At 41.5% G+C, this 12,047-nt stretch overlaps 1 protein-coding gene across 5 annotated transcripts in view; it reads left to right on the top strand.

Moving 5' to 3' along the window:
- Positions 1 to 9,875, top strand: part of dclk1a (doublecortin-like kinase 1a) — a 46,842-nt gene extending 36,967 nt beyond the window's left edge. For 2 of the 5 annotated variants that reach the window (XM_034199491.1, XM_034199492.1), the window contains exons 7-16: positions 1,228 to 1,309; positions 2,479 to 2,651; positions 3,742 to 3,861; positions 5,950 to 6,096; positions 6,794 to 6,927; positions 7,133 to 7,210; positions 7,865 to 7,961; positions 8,068 to 8,148; positions 8,245 to 8,358; positions 9,561 to 9,874. In XM_034199491.1, coding sequence (XP_034055382.1) covers positions 1,228 to 1,309; positions 2,479 to 2,651; positions 3,742 to 3,861; positions 5,950 to 6,096; positions 6,794 to 6,927; positions 7,133 to 7,210; positions 7,865 to 7,961; positions 8,068 to 8,148; positions 8,245 to 8,358; positions 9,561 to 9,746 — 1,212 coding nt within the window. In that variant the 3' untranslated portion in view covers positions 9,747 to 9,874. Of the gene's footprint in view, positions 1 to 1,227; positions 1,310 to 2,478; positions 2,652 to 3,741; positions 3,862 to 5,949; positions 6,097 to 6,793; positions 6,928 to 7,132; positions 7,211 to 7,864; positions 7,962 to 8,067; positions 8,149 to 8,244; positions 8,359 to 8,574; positions 8,649 to 9,560 lie in introns of all 5 variants that reach the window. The other 3 variants (XM_034199495.1, XM_034199494.1, XM_034199496.1) reach the window with 3 other exon arrangements.
- The last annotated feature ends 2,172 nt before the right edge of the window (positions 9,876 to 12,047 follow it).

The following is a 12,047-nucleotide window of genomic DNA, read 5'->3' on the forward strand; positions in this document are numbered from 1 at the left end:
TCAAAAGTTTTCAAAGGTTTGATGTGTGAACTTTTACTATACCATTATAGCAGCCTTCTACACGTCACATTGTGCTGGCTCGGTTAGTATAAAAACAACAGGAAGCATACATTAATTCAGAAACACTGTTTGGATCTCATCTCTCCTAAGGCGTCAGGTCTTATTAGTGTGTAAATTATACTATGTTTCCCATTATAGAGCTTTAAAAACACTACACCTGCACCGAAATCAGAGATAAGTTGTATTATCAGCTACAATATTAGTCAACATCAAACCACTGATGCACTGCTCTCAGTTGCTCATGTATCACACACATAGTCCAGACCATTCACAGCGCAAAGACCTTTGTTATTCATTCTCATTGGCCAGCTTATCTTTTGGAGAAATGATGGTGGCTGCCACTTCAGTTACTGGCCAGGCGGATGTGCCAGCTGCACCTGGAGGATTTGTTCGAGCACTGGACACCTCCCAAATACCTTTAACTGATTTGTTCCTCACAGGTCTGACTGTGAGAGAACAGAGACGATGTTCATCTAATAAAAGAAGAAAGAAATGAAGCTAACGGGTTTTAGAGGAGATGAGAACAGAAAGATGTACAGGAGCGAGGACAGACAGAAACGGGAGAGGGGTAGATTCTCATTTACAGTCCAGACTAGATCCTCGCTCCCCGCCCTCGGTGCTTCCATGACAACCAGACAGAAGGTTACGAGGTGGAGGGCGTAATGAGTTTTGGTCTGTTGATAGATGCAGACGCTGCATCTCTTTCCCCTTAATGACCTGCTCACCAACCAAATGAGGAAGAATTCCTCCACCTTTATTTATTTAAGTCACTAAAGTCGTTTTAGCTGTATAACATCGTACAGGATTGACTTAAAGTCGTATGAACGGAGAGGAGCCTATTGGGATGCAACATGGACACACACAGGGGGTTTGCTGAATAAGTAACCGGTTTATATTCACCTCAGTAGCCTAAGTAAATCTGTTCTGGCTCTTTTATGTGAGCACATAATACAGGGCAGCAAAGTAGAAAAGACAGACATGCAAACACAAAGACAGACTTCAGGATGTCCCGAGGACAATGTACTTTAGTCTATTTTTGGACATGTTTCTATTCGGCTGGGATTGTAACAGAAGGGACTGCTTTATGGTGTTTGGTTTAGAGTGGAGTGGATTTCAAACTTTTTAAAGTGATAATTAAGATTTAAATATTTACCTCCCTCTCTACAGGGGTCCCAGGGTTCTTCCAGCTCTCTGTCTTCCACTAAAGTGTCCAGTTCGGTAGAAGACGGAGATGGACCTGTTACTGACGGTGAGGAAAATGATTGTAGCCATGCTGTCATGCTAGTGCCATCTGTCTATCAGTGGGAAAAGGCGATGTACTTGCTAATATCATGCATGTGTGAATCATGTTATTGACCTTTGGTGCGTCTCGCTGTGTCTGCGCTGTACATCCTGTTTTCTCACACCTTTACTTCTTCTGGTGTCCTGCTTCACCTCTCTGACTCAGTGACACTACAAACATCCATGTGCTGGTAAATGTCAAGGTACCAAGAAAATGTCATTATTATGTTGAGTCATGGATCTCTGATGTTCTGATCTTTATAATATTAGAGGGCACAGAGACCATCTCAAATGTAAAAAATGCATCCAATAATTGCATACATTTAATTTATAACCTAGTTTCATGTTTACTTTTCAATTTTCTTACTTGACCGCCATTTACAGAGCTCTTTACGCAAAGCTGTAGAGTCACAAAATGTCCACCCGAATGTCCAAACATTTGGACTACCTATGTTGCAAATGTATTATCTTTTCAATTTACACACGGCATCTATTGCACGTCTGTCCTCCGTCCTGGGAGAGGGATCCCTCCTCTGTTGCTCTCCCTGAGGTTTCTCCCATTTTTCCCTTTAAACTGTGGGTTTTCTCCGGAAGTTTTTCCTTGTCCGATGTGAGGGTCTAAGGACAGAGGGTGTCGTATTGTCATACTGATATTCTGTACAAACTGTGAAGTCCACTGAGACAAATGTAACATTTGTGATATTGGGCTATATAAATAAACATTGATTGATGATTGATGACCAGAAGAACTACAGCTCTCATTGGCTTTGAAACAAAATATATAAATAATCAAATAAAAACATATTTTTAAACTGATGATGGTTCTACAATACGTTTACATTTATTTGTTATAACCTATATATTTTAGGTATCTGTGATATCTTCATTCATTAGATTTTTATCATTCCATTTACATTTTCTTTACAGTTTAATCAATTCATTGTTTTATGTATACCATTTATTTTCATATCATTTTTACAAATCTTATCTTTTAGTCTTGTTAGATATAAATGCATGAATTGTAGCAGTAAAAGCTTTAGCCTTTAGGTCCTCTCCTCTTACGTTATTGTGTACAATCAGCCTGGAAGTGACTTTGAGTCCCCCAGCTTCTCTAAACCTCGGCCTTCTTCCCTGCAGCTGAGGTTTTAGTCGACGAGGTTCCAGCTGTGCCGTCCTACATATCGGACCGCTACAAGGTGGGACGCACGTTAGGAGATGGGAACTTTGCAGTGGTCCGGGAATGTGTGGAGCACACTACAGGACGGGAGTACGCTCTGAAGATCATCAACAAGGGCAAATGCAGAGGAAAGGTGAGCAACAGTATGACTCTAAAAGCAAAACGTATAGAATTGCTGATTGCTTAAGTGTTCATTGTGTGGAGAAAAATACTTTTGTTTAAACTTTTTTTCAATTTATTCACTAGTTCTAATACTTTTTTGATGTCAATGAAACTACAAGAAAGACTAAGAACAGTTTGCACCAGGGGACACACTTCCTAGGACTTTAGGATTAATGCTGGAGATAAAATGATGGCAGGGAAACGGGGTTCAGGGGGAGTGGCTGCACCCGTAGGATAGAAAAGGGGGAAGTGACGTCTGACTCAGAGGTCGTGCGGCTGTGGAGAAGAACGTGTTGCCCACATTCTATTACTGAGTTTAGGCTAGTTAGCTAGCAGGTTTATTGTATTGGGTGCAGTCACTTTTGCCTCCACTTGCTGTTCAAATAAATGTTGAAAGAAAAAGTAAATCTGTTCATATGGGTGTTGAGAGATGTATCCTTAGATTTAGTCCCTAATTTTGCTCTCAAAGTGCACCAGATTGATGCATTTAACTTCTACATTTAAAAAAAAAAAAAATCTCCCCGGTGGAGCATGCCCCCGGACCCCCCTAGAGGAGGTGTGGTCCACCACCTGCCCACACCCCTTGTCAAATTGTCCCACCCACATTGAGGATGCTTCCTACGCCCATATTCCATGTGTCAAGTCAGGCAAATTGGGTCCAAATGTTATTGCATCAATGATCTGTTAACATTAAAATCACTAAATATATGCTGTAACTATTTTGCTCTAGGCAACTCAAGGGCTCAGGTAATGTGATTACTATATGAATAATGGTCCAAAATAACATAAAATGCATAGGGTTTTTTGTTAAGTTACATACTTTCGTCGCCGGCCGGCCGATACATGCCGCGCATTAAGTGGGCCTGTCTGTCAATTAATCCCGGGCCACTTTTTCCCCCCAGTCCGCCCCTGCCGTGACAGCAGTATTAGATGTTATTAAAGGAACAACAGAGCACACACACACATCACAGCAGGATAGGGCATGGTGTTAAATTACTTTTTTTTTCATTAATACATTTGTTACCCTCGGCTACAACATCAATTTCACTTCCTATTTCTAGGAGCACATGATCCAGAATGAGGTGGCCATCCTGCGCAGGGTCAAACATCCAAACGTCGTCCTGCTCATAGAGGAGGTGGACACTTACAGCGAGCTCTATCTGGTCATGGAGCTGGTCAAGGTGTGTGGCCATGTTTGTTTACTGTAATCACATGTTTATTTGTATGTCTTTGTGCTTCATAGCTCTGGCTATGGACAGGCAGGGATATGTGGCCAAACAAAGATAATGGATGTTTTAAGATAAGATAAGATAAGAAGGACATTCTTGTGCCAGAGTTACAAAGATACAATACATTTATGATAATAATAGTACCAATAATAATACAACTGTACACTAACAGTGCAGTAAAAAGAGAAACAAGAAACAAAGATGGACAAGTTATGATTGTAAAAAAGTAAGGAGCGGTATTGTAAGAGTACAACAAAATGTAATGGCTAATACGTAATTGCAAATGTTATTATTGCACATTATGTTTATTGCACATGATTTTGCAGTGGTTTGTCATAATGATATTGCACATACTGGTGGTCTGACAGTTTTCCTTACTGAAGGGGGAGGAGTTATAACGTTTTATGGCCACTGGGAGGATTCAAGATTCAAGGCTTTTATTGCCATTTGTACATGGCTACAGTGTAGTTATGACAATGAATATCTTAATGTAGGTCACAGGCTCCTCCAACAGTGCAACACAATAAAACGGATAAAATAGTGCATGTAAATAAAATAGAAATAGTGCAGAAAGGAAAGACCTCCTGTGGCGTTCCATGGTGGTCCTCAGTGGTCTCAGTCTAAAGCTGAGAACACCTTTTCTCTATACAAGTTGGTGATCATTATGTCCAACTCGAGAGTGACAGAGACAGAGCTGTGACATTTAACCGCTGAAGATAATAATGAATTCCAACCAGCCACACACTGGGACCCAGAGAATCGGTCTGTGGCCCGGAGCGCTCGTGTGTTCACATTCTTTATTCTCCCTCTCGCTTTCTGAGTCAAGAAATGTTTGTGCATAATTCAGAAGCCAGGAATGTGATCCATCTGTTCGTGTTGTGTCGTAGAGTACTACAGCATATAGATGAGAGGCAATCTGTGGAAGAAGTGTGTGTGTACGTGTGAGCGTGTCCAAAGTAGGAGGATCGAGAGGAGGCTGTAGAATAGATGAATGAGGTTTAGAGAGTCTGTGAGAGTGGCAGGGACTGAGAGAGAGAGGGAGGGAGGCAGATGGATGCACTACAAGGGAAGGAGAAGGGTGAGTGCAGTGTGAGGGAAGGTACCAAAAACATGACGAACACATCGTTTGGTGATCTTTTTCTTTTTTGTGCTAGGTCCCTTATTTAATTAATGGGAAGCGTGATATTTTAGACAATAGTTTCCAGTTTTAGCTTAAAAATAGATAGAAAGCAAGACCCAAAAATAAATCGTTTTTCAGCATGGCATGGAAGAACTTGCTAGTCCAGAGGCTTGAACTCAACCCCATCCAACACTTTTGGGACGCCAACTGATGGCAGCGCTTTATCGTTTGACACCCGTGACCGACCTCACTAACACTGCTGTAGCTGAAGTGGAGAAAAGTCCCAGCAACCAAGTGCCCAAGTCTTGTGGAAAAGCCTCCCAGGAAGAATGGAGGATGTTATAGCAGAATATTAATGTATATGCCTTTTGGGGATAGGATTGTCAATGGTTACATGAATGTCTTGGACTTTTCTTCTTTATTATTCACATATAGGTGTAATATCTTGGTGTCAACATACTTTTGACCACATGTTTGAGATAGAGATGTGCTAATGCTGACATGTCACTGTGCCCGCTGGATGCTGACTGTGTCAGATCCTGTGCTAGGAGAAAGCGTTAAACAGATTCAGCCCTATTTTAAGCTCTGTTCCACTTAGTGCACTCAGAGAGAGAGAAAGAAACAGAGAGAGGGGTGGGGGGCTGGGAGTTCATACAGAAAGGTAGAGAAAGAGCCTAAAAGACAAGAAATGTAAGGGAAATATGAAAGAAAGTGATATGTTTCAAGCTTGTAGAAGAATAAGAACACAGTTTACTCCTCCAGCTGCTGATCAAACAAAATCCCTCCCTAATGAATCCAGAAGCTGGAAACTCTCTTCAGCCGGAAAGAGGAGCTAACTGTGAAACCTGTCAGGTTGTGTGTGTGAAAACGCCAAACAGACTCCTGTTCCTAATAGCTGTCCATCATGATTTGTCTGCAGGGGGGGGGATCTGTTCGATGCCATCACCTCCGCCAACAGGTACACAGAGAGAGACGCCAGCGGCATGCTCTACAATCTGGCCAACGCCATCAAATACCTCCACAGCCTCAACATTGTGCACAGAGACATCAAACCAGAGAACCTGCTGGTGAGTGTCTGCATGTGTCTATATACATGATCCTAAATCTCTTGCCGCAGTATAGCTTCCCTGTGAATGGACAGTGAAGGGCTATCAGTCACTCTGGACAGAGATGACTCATCCCTGCTGCCCTCACACCTCCCGCACACTCCTTCCCCTCCCTCGTCTGTGCCTTCCCTCGCTCCTTCTCCCTTCTGTCAACCTCCTCATTTTCTTCTCTTCTTCTTCTTCCCTCAACTACTGTTCTTCATCCCCCTTTTTGCCCCTTCCATCACTGCTTACAAGATGTAGAATATGATAGCAGTGAATGAACAACAATTTAAAAAGACGCTGAAATGTCTGGACAACTGTTAGTATACGAAAAAGGGATTATAACAGCGTGAAGGTCATAGTTTGTTTCAGTTATACTACTGTGTAATTATACCCACCCTCTATTACATACATAAACATGTACAGTACATTTGCTACTACCTTACCAATGCAATTTTTGATTGCAAATCACTGGAGGTTCGAACCTGTTAAAAGACTTTGTCACTTACCTGCCAGTGGTATTAACAAAAAGGATATCGATGCATACTGCTCCCCCCCTCAACCCATGTGTTTAACTCACAGAATAGTTACATTATTCTACACACAAAAGCAGAATTATTCAAGAAAATTAATATACAAAACCATTAAATATCCCACTTCTTTTTTATGTGCATAGGTGTATGAGCATGGAGACGGCAGCAAGAGCCTGAAACTGGGAGACTTTGGTTTGGCGACTGTGTTGGACGGACCTCTCTACACTGTTTGCGGGACCCCGACATATGTAGCACCAGAAATCATCGCAGAAACAGGGTAAGAGTTAAGGTTTCAAATGACAACTTAGAGAAATGACACACAGGCCACAGCCAATATCTATGTATCACATCTTAATTAAGCCTGCCGGTTACAGATTTGTTTAGTAAATATTGTTTTTCTTAAGAGAATGCTTAAGATGTTAATGTTTCCTTCTTTCTCTGTATCTTTGCCTCACGTCATTACATTCCTTGTCCTTGTGCAGGTATGGCCTTAAGGTGGACATCTGGGCAGCTGGAGTCATCACCTACATCCTGCTGTGTGGTTTCCCCCCCTTCAGAGGGTAAGCTAACAGCTGGAGCTGCACCACTAAGTGAAAATCCTCATTCACTTTAAAGGGGACCTATCATGCAAAATGCACTTTTGTATGTCTTTTATACATGAATATGTGTCCCCCGTGTGTCAGGGAACTCACCAAGTGTCAGAAAACACAACCCTCTCTCTTTTCCTCCATACCCAAATCTCTAAAAACGGGGCTGCAACGGATCTGATACAGACTGATACAGATTTGAAATATCTCTGACATCAGAAACGAGGAGCTCCGCCTATATGGCCAACTCTCCACCTATCAGGAGGAGACAGCCACGGCCATTGCCGTTCGAAAGCGCTGGAGACGCTGTAGTACATATGCCAGGCCTGTAGGTGGCGCTGTAGTCTGCCACAAAAGCAGCGAAGAAGACTTCTTACAGATTCAGCCCTTGCAAAAACAGGGCTAAAAAAGAGCAAATGGAGCGAAATGAGGCATGGCTAAAATGCATGATCCGTTTGGTATTTTGAAAAAAAAACTTTGCAGACATGTTTTATATAGGTATGGCCCTACAATATATTATTCAAATATAGCATGATAGGTCCACTTTAAATACACTAATGTCATATATGCCTAGAGCAGTATTTCCTTTAAATAGACACATTCACATGAAAATGTTTTTGTTTGCAGGAGCAGTGACGATCAGGAAGTGCTTTTCGATCAGATCCTAATGGGACAGCTAGAATTTCCTCTGCCGTACTGGGACAACGTGTCAGAGACAGCAATGGTGAATATATATTTTCATGTATTACAGGACATGATCTTTATGTGGGAACAAGTCCACATGTTGGAGGAAACTCACTTGACTCACCAGTGTTTGTTTGCTTCTTAAGGAGCTGATTCGATCCATGCTGGAGGTGGAGGTGGATCAGAGATACACTGCCCTCCAGGTGCTCGAGCACCCTTGGGTCACTGTAAGTACAGGAACAATTGAGCTAACATGTATCGATTCACAATAGTTTCCCATCAACTCAGATTGTTTTCTTCTCCTCTCTTTTTGCTCGATACAGGATGAGGGTCTTTGTGAGAACGATCATCAGTTGTCAGTAGCAGGGAAGATAAAAAAGCACTTCAACACCAATCCCAAGAGCAACGACACCACTGCAGGAGTGTCCGTCATTTCTGTAAGTCACCACAACTAGAAACTACAGTACCCATAAACCAATTGGTCTAACAGATTGTCAGGTTCAATTGTAGTTAAACTGGTTTATTTAAAGGTTTACAGTTTTCCTTTGTTCTGCCGCTAAAGACAGATCCGACTCTCTGAGTAAACTTTGTTTTGTTCTGTTTCAAGTGAACTGGTGTTTAGTTTGATTGTGCTGGTTTCTCTTTGTATTCAGCTGGATGACAGCTTTTCTATGCAGAGATCTGGGTCGTTGGATTTCTACCAGCACCCGGCCATGTACTGGATAAGGTACGCCAGGTTTCCATAGAGACACAACCGGGTGGAAATCAAAATAAAGAGAAATATTGTCTATGAGACTGCTGCTTTGACAGCTTCATGTCGTCCCTGCTCTTTGGTCGTTGTGCCCCTTGCTCGCTGTAAACATACATTTTGTGCAGCACATTCATCACTGTCATCTGTTTTTGCTTCCTTTGTTTTGTGTTTCCTGGAATGTGTGAATGGGGAACTGCAAGTCACTATTACAAATACCGTTTTGAATGTCTCTTGTTGCACATGTTTTACAATAAAGTAAGCAAAGTGAAGTTGCTGAGGTTTTCTCTTTCACTTTCTGTTTGCACTATTTTTTTGTGAATGCTGCCTTACAAATAAATAACCCTGTGTGCCTGCTTGTTGCTTTCAGTGATGTTTGTATCAATGTCATGCTCCCCACCTGGCTGCCTCGACTGATACCCCTTGCTATATTAAGCTCCTGAACTCCTGTTGTGTGACTTTATGCATCATTGATTTATGGAGGACCTAGAGGTTCATGATTACAAATGTTCCTAGTTATAAGAGGAATTAATAACAGACCTGAATACATAAATAAGAGATTAATTCAATGTATTACACAATGTAACAACTGTATTTACCTAGCTTAAAATCTTTATTAAGAACAATATAAGAACTTTTTATGAATTTAATCAAAACTCTTCATTTACGGGTACATTTTCATTGATCTTTTCATTGAATTAGTTGTTTATATATTCCATTATAAATGAGAAATGTGTTGCTTCCCTCTTCCGACTGTCCAATTAAATATCTAAATGATAACTTGCTGAACATAATCAAGGCTCTCCTGGTCCTCCATACTAAATGACTGTGCTTCTGGATCCTTACTTAGATGTTTCTAATTCAATCTTCTCCTCTTCCTCCCTCGTTCAGGCCACCCCTCTTGATAAGGAGGGGCCGATTCTCCGACGAGGACGCCACCAGGATGTGAAGCTCATGTCTTTGCAGATGATACCGACGGTGACAACAGTAAGAACATCAACAACGAAATCTCTACGGGCGGATCCTCCCAGTTGCCTCCCCTGGCCAGCCTGTGGCCCCCCCCTCTCTGACCCCTGACCCTTCCCCGAGCCCCAGCCTCCCTTCTGACTCTGATGATATCTCCATCAGCTCAGCCAGCACCGCCTGCTCGCCCTTCTAGAGAGGAGGAGGAGGAGGAGGAGGAGGAGGAGGAGGAGGAGGAAGAAGAAGCGTGAAGGGAAAATCCTCGTCCAGCTCCTCCCTCTATATGGAGGAGGAGGAGGAGGAGGAAAAGGAGGAGGAGGAAAAGGAGGAGGAGGAGGAGGAGGAGGAGGAGGAGGAGGAGGAGGAGGAAGAGGAAGAGGAAGAGGAAGAGGAAGAGGAAGAGGAAGAGGAAGAGGAAGAGGAAGAGGAAGAGGAGGAGGAGACGTCAGCTTTCTCTTATCTAAGGCTGGGGGTGAACAAGGGAACACTGTGGAGGGATAAAAAAACAACAACAAATTAGAGAACAACTTTTTGCTCACCTGAATCCATCTTTCCAAACCTTGAGGAGAGATTGATCAAAGGGTGGAAAGATAGGGTAGTTTGGGAGAAAGACTTAAGAGGCAACAAGAAACAGGAGGAAGATGGAAAGAAATGAAAAACTTGTATTTATTTATTTGTAACGTTCTCTCATCCGAGCACATGTTGCAGAGCTCAAGGAGCGAGGAAGGGCGTTGACCTTTCAGTGATGATCTGGCCTCGACATGGAAACTTCATTATGGTGGAGCAGCTCGACAAGGCAATACGATAATATGGACCAATGTTCATGTTTTATTGAACCTTATTTATTCATTCTTTATTCACTGCATTTTTATATGTATTTCCCTTTTGCATAAAGGATACCTTTTTGTTGACTAGGGGGAACGTAAATAATAGGAAAGTGTTAGAAGTAGAGCTCAGAAATGCTGAAGTAGGCTAACGTAGACTAATGTTGGAATACGAGAGCTACACTGTGTAGAGGAAGGAGTTTTTTTCTTACAAATGTGTTAAATATAGTGTTCGTAGAAAAAGATAAATGACTGATCATGTTCAGTGCTATAATTCTGTGCTCCACACAGTATTGGCGTTGCCTTCCTGTAATGTTGGATTGCAGTATTACAGTTTACATTTTACACAGACATTTGATGGTGCATTTGATCCCTTCTTGTAATTTTGTTAACTGCTTTGTTCATGATATATTGATACACAAAATTCAGCAGCATTCTGGTGCTTGTGTAGCAAACTCAACTTTGTTTCCTTAATGCTCACAGATTCACAATCATTCTGAGTTGATATCATATTAATCTTGATATGTTGTCATTTTCATGTACACATATAAAGCCTTGTTTACATTTTTTCTCTAACAAAGGCATATTTCATTCACATTTTCCAGCAGTAAGGAAAGGTCTAATTGTTTCAGCCTAGTACCACTTGAATGGGTTTGGAGGAGTGTTTTGTGGTAAATTTATACAATTAGCCGTTTATGAGGGTTGCCTATTTGCACAAAGTACTGCAGTCAAACAGAGAAAGACGGTTTGGATGTCTGACAACCAGCAATTCCGGAAAGCAGTACAGTTAAAGGATGGTGGAGGACTGGTTTAGCTCTGTAAAACCTCATTCATGGCTTCATTTACTTAGATGAAAGCATGACAGACATAGTAGCCTATTCTTATAAAAAGAATTCCGTTTCGTGATGAAGTATTGTTTATAGGTTATGTAAATAACACAATTTCATTTATTTTGATAGTTCACAATACAGTATATTTCTTTACTAGCAGTAAGTCTATAAAAAAACTAAAAAACATTCATGTGTCAGCAAAGAAAAAAACAAACAAAGCCGAGATCATGATGATGAAATGACACAGTACAGTTGAGTTAAAAAAGACCATTTCAACTTGAAGTTGTAGCGCCTGGATGGATCTACGCAGACACATCTAGAGAAGACAGCCATCTTTGCTTCCTGTCAGACACTGGGAATGATGTCACTTCCTTTGCAAAAGCAACTGGTAAAGGAATGTCCAGTAACTGATGTGAGATAACAGAAAGGAGAAGCCAGAGGGGTGAGAGAAGTTCCTTTAAACTTGATTTTTACTTAATTGTTTTGACTTTTTACAGCTGATCTCACTGCAGTCGTCACACTTGTCTGTTTCTGTGTTTATAATCTCATCACATATACAGTAATGTGCCGGCATATTGACCAGATCAGTATACATTTGTTGTGCTGTTGGAATCAAGCACATGTGGTTTACCAAAGTACTCTCACTGCTGCGCCACAGTATTACAATCTGTTGCAATACCAATACCTGTACCTCTGTTCAACAATGATCTACCAATAGTAATAGTAATAATTAAAATATGTTTCAAAAACACATTGTCTGT

Source organism: Gymnodraco acuticeps, unplaced genomic scaffold (genome assembly GCF_902827175.1).
Source record: "Gymnodraco acuticeps unplaced genomic scaffold, fGymAcu1.1, whole genome shotgun sequence".
NCBI lineage: Eukaryota > Metazoa > Chordata > Actinopteri > Perciformes > Bathydraconidae > Gymnodraco > Gymnodraco acuticeps.